Source organism: Ziziphus jujuba, chromosome 2 (assembly GCF_031755915.1).
Source record: "Ziziphus jujuba cultivar Dongzao chromosome 2, ASM3175591v1".
Taxonomy (NCBI): domain Eukaryota; kingdom Viridiplantae; phylum Streptophyta; class Magnoliopsida; order Rosales; family Rhamnaceae; genus Ziziphus; species Ziziphus jujuba.
The window spans coordinates 14,588,335-14,592,843 of record NC_083380.1 but is presented as its reverse complement, the minus strand read 5'-3'; the positions used below and the strand labels follow the sequence as shown (position 1 = coordinate 14,592,843).

Below are 4,509 nucleotides of genomic sequence, written 5' to 3'. Positions count from 1 at the left end.
GCTTTCCTGCAATTGCTTTCTTGATCAGGTCTTTGGCAGAATCGGTAGCTTTTCTTTGCAAAAATGTACCAAGTTTGCAAATTCATTTCACAATGGATAATAGCCGATCCAAACAAGAAGTTGATTTACTTGCTTTTCTACTACAATAATTGTTAGTATGTATATATATATATAGATTCATAGACAAAATATACCCATAACCATCAATAGTCCATAACTTTGAAAGTATAATTTAATGAGATAATTAAGCCTGGCGAACAAATTACACACAATCCAAAAGTATCACTAGAAGCTTTTCTAGCTATCTCTATAATTATATAATGATATGTATGGAAATTTTCTTATCGACCTTCATGGACTAAAATAAATTCCAACAACAGCTTATAAATTCATGTAAACGCCTTTATTAGCGCTCCTGTTCACTAATTGTGATCGCTGTCTTTCGACTTTAACTTTAGTCCAGGATCTAGATAAGAGCATCTATATATATATATATATACACACACACACATATACTATATAAATAATTACGTAGACCTGCTGTGTAGAGACCATCTCCACCCATCGTTGGATATGCTTCTTGCACAGTCCTTGCTTCCTCTGTTGCCATCTCTCTTCTTTCTTCTGTTTCTCCCTGAGTGGTATGCAAGTATATGTTTTCAGGATTAATTGTTCACGAAGTTTATAACGAACAAATTTGATTAGCTGGTCAACAAAATGATATAGCAAATTAAATATTTTAAGTAATTTGGTCATTGTCATTTGTGACACATCAAGAGGGGAAAAGGATAATTTTATTTTATTTTTTCTTTAAAATGGACAAGAGTATTTATTGAAGTCGGCCTTTGTATATATATTTATTAATTAATTAGTGCCTTGGACTAAGACTCTATAATTAACAACTTTATATTTCAAAAATATAATTACAAAGAATTTTCTTCATTTTTTATTATATTACAATTTCCTTGTTTTAGTGCCTCTATAATCTTTCAAAGTTTTCATGTATAAATTATTCTATGTTAAATGCTAATACCCGATAATCCACAATAAATGACGGAAAACACACATTTTTGCTTGCTTGGAGTTCGATTGTGGAGCTGAAAAGTTTGAAAACAGGCTTTTTGTTTTGCTTTAAGTTTTTTTTGGTCTAGGTGTTTTGATGGATGGATGCTTTATACATGGAATAAAATAGTACCATATAATATTGTCCTGTATGAGTTTTTGGCACTGAGCTTTTGGCAAATAAACAATTAAACAGGAATAATTACTTTCTTCATTCTGGTATGTACGTAATACCCTAAGTCACATAATCCTTTGTGGTGAAACAACAATAAAAAAATAAAAATAAAAATCAGTTTTAGGAGAATCCAAATTCATGGCCATTGCATTCAGAACATATGTTAAAATTATAGCCTTCTTTCTAACAGTTTGAGAAGAAATCAACCAAACAAGAATAACCAAGTTCTGTGTGATAATTTAAAAATATATATATATATATATTGTATCACTCTCTGTTTCGTTTATTATTATTATTATTAGAAGTTGGAGGGGCCGTTTTAGAGCAACTTGATAAATACTAATTACACTAGTACGTTTAAGTTAGTGGTTTGATTTAAGAGGATTAATCTTTTTCAAAACAATAATCAAGCTAGTAATTTGTAATTTATATAAATGTTACGGACATTATTTATTAATCAATGATAACAAAAAAGAAATGCAATACTATATGTATAACAATACACAAACACTGACACATTATATAAAAAGGTGAAGAAAGCAAGTTGTAGCTAAGTTAATTTGCTGCCCTGCGTTTAAGGAGGACAAAGAAGTTGACTTTTTTCACTGACTTGAAAATGGAGGGATTTTCTTCAATTTTCTTCCTGAAAGAGTCAAATAGCACATCTAAAATGTCCTCACCAAAATGCTTCTTGATAATCCTCTCTAAGGAAGCTCTTACGTGAGATGCAAATACTTTGGCATTCATTACAGAGTGAGAATGATTATCTAATCTCTTGTGATGTATGTATTCAATTGTCTCTATACTAAAACATCCATTTCTTTCAACACCTGCTTCCAATTCCTGGGGAGACATTTCATATATTGGTACATTAAAGCTATCCACTTTCTCCTCACTAACTATTCCCTGCACATACATAGTAAAAGGGGATAGCATACTTGGTAAAAATTAGTTCAAAACTAGTTCTCATCTCAAAGATGCAATACCATTCTTTTAATTATATGTAATCAGTGAGTTATTGGGTAATCAGTTTCTACCATACATTAGGAACCTACTAATTTTTCAACCATAGCACATGCCACATAATAACGGTTCCTACTTTATGTTAAATATAATTTTTAGTCTATACCCAACATAAGGTGGGAACATGCGGCGCCTATAGGTTCTAAGCATAAACTCGAAACTATGTTCTAGATGGATCAAAATTTCATGGTGTATGGTATTAATATTTCTTACCTTTCTTACCAAGCCCATGAGGCAAGAGCCTAGAAGGTCTAAAGTCATACATTGCAGACCTTGAGAATGATGAGTTCCATTGGGGATACCAGAAATAATGAGTACCATCAATCCTCCATACACAATTTCTTGTGCCCTGACTTGCAGAAACTGCTCCATATCCTTCACAAATTGAGCTTTATAGGCCCGAACTACTTGGGCCCCCGAATTCAAGTAATGAATCCGGCCTTTATTCCAATCAGGAGAGTTTTTGTTCATCACCTCTTTTGGTGCTCCAGAAAGCCAAAGGATGGCAGCAATAGAAGAATGAACAAAATGTAGAGATGCCTTGGGAAACAAGCGATCATAGAAAGATCCCGGCACACCTGCCGCATAATATGGCCTGTTCTGTGGGAGCGAAGTGAAGAGTAGGTTGAAGTCATTTGTGGTATGATCATTAAAGAGAACAAGAAACTCGGAGATTTGAGAATTCAGTTCTTGGCACTGCTTGTACTTGGACTCCAATGCTTCAACTATATTTTGTACGGCAAAGAATGTGTTAGGACCAACAGAGCAACCCAAATCCGCAATGCGGAATGTTTTGGAGTTAAGTAAGATTTCTTTATCGAGCTTTTCTGCAATTGCCATGTTTATCAATTGTTTGGTGGCATCAGATGCTGCTCTCTGCGTAAACAAAATTCCAATCCAAACGCATTATTACACAATTAAAAGCTGCTTATTTATAACTGTTTCATAATATTGAATACTTAATTGCTAGCATGCAGATAAATACTTATATGCTTATAAATTTTTTGCTATATAGTGATGCTTTAATGTAGAGAATGCAATTTTGTCAATATTAAGCCTCTCCAATTTGATATATATGATATATGTTTTCTTCATGATACTAATATGCATTCCTTGTGGAATTTTCTCATAAATAGTAGTTTGGAATAAGCAATTCACGAAATTTATACATAAACACACCTGGATTTCGAAGTTGTTGGCATAGCTGTAAAGGCCATCTCCACCTTTCATTGGATGTTGTTCATTGAGTTCATTCCTAGTTCCCTCTGCTTCCATATCTATTCACTCAGTTTTGTTTTTTTTTTTTTTTTTGTCATCTTTTATTTGTAAATTTAATGAAAATATATGGCAAATGATATATAAATTCCAGTGTGTGGAGACAAGATATGCCAATTTATATATAAAGTTAAGCATGGGATCTACATCCACGGGATAGCAAGGGATAGACAAGATATATTCAAACCAAAGAAGATTAAGTCCACACAAACTCCCCTTTGACGTGCTTTCACAGGCTTCTCTCCACCCACACGTTTACAGTTAGTCTAAAAATATATCCAGGTCAGCTGAGTAGGTGTTTAGTCAACAACGTCTTGTGACTGCTCGACCACTACGTAATATATTTAGTGCCGCGTCACTCTGCAAAGCAATTTGTTGGCTGTAAAATTTCTATTTGATAATGAATTTTAATGAAATTTTTTAATGAAAGAATATCATAAGAATTGATGCTAAAATATAAGTGATTTTGTATATTAAAAATTTAATATGAAAACATAAATATTTTTAAAATTTAACTAGTTAAATTGTCAAATGATATAAAAATCTAATTGATAATCTACCAATTATGATATATAGTGTATATATATATATATATTGTTTTTTAGATATACATGTAAAGGAAGATGAGTAGAATCTTTTTATTCACATGAAATGTTCACAGAAAAGAAAGGGCCACTTTCATTGACATCTCTAACAACCATAGAATTTCCGCATACACCTATAAACGAGGATATAATGTTTTATTTATTTATTTTTTTTTTTCATTGCAATCATGTACTAACTGGCATTTGATTGTGTAGATGCCTCCAATCACACCATATGTACATTGATAATGCACCAGTCCCCTTCGAGAATATATAGCACAATGGCAAAGGCCAGTATTTATCATATACTGTACATATGGCTTGACTTTTAAAGACAGAATCATTGTGAAAGAGGAGATAAATATAAATTTCAGAAGAGAGTGTTTTTTT

The 4,509-nt window shown here is 32.3% G+C and overlaps 1 protein-coding gene across 2 annotated transcripts; it reads right to left on the bottom strand.

Annotated features, from left to right (window-relative positions):
* Positions 1–218: 218 nt before the first annotated feature.
* Positions 219–3,587, bottom strand: LOC107418651 (loganic acid O-methyltransferase-like). 2 transcript variants are annotated; one of them, XM_048474118.2, is made up of 3 exons: positions 3,440–3,587; positions 2,474–3,136; positions 219–634 (listed from the first exon to the last, which is right to left on the bottom strand). In XM_048474118.2, the coding sequence occupies exons 1-3, from the start codon at positions 3,533–3,535 to the stop codon at positions 467–469; spliced, it is 927 nt and encodes a 308-aa protein (XP_048330075.2). In that variant the 5' UTR covers positions 3,536–3,587; the 3' UTR covers positions 219–466. The 2 variants fall into 2 exon arrangements, with proteins under 2 accessions (XP_048330075.2, XP_048330074.2); XM_048474117.2 differs by lacking the exon at positions 219–634 and adding an exon at positions 1,637–2,143.
* Positions 3,588–4,509: the final 922 nt, after the last annotated feature.

What these genes read in the sequence shown, in the direction of transcription:
- LOC107418651 (XM_048474117.2), bottom strand. Translation starts at nt 3,535, where the DNA reads ATGGAAGCAGAGGGAACTAGGAATGAACTCAATGAACAACATCCAATG. An exon ending in CCAACAACTTCGAAATCCAG is followed by an intron (nt 3,137 to 3,439) that starts GTGTGTTTATGT and finishes TTGTTTACGCAG; the next exon opens with AGAGCAGCATCTGATGCCAC. An exon ending in TCATGGGCTTGGTAAGAAAG is followed by an intron (nt 2,144 to 2,473) that starts GTAAGAAATATT and finishes ATGTATGTGCAG; the next exon opens with GGAATAGTTAGTGAGGAGAA.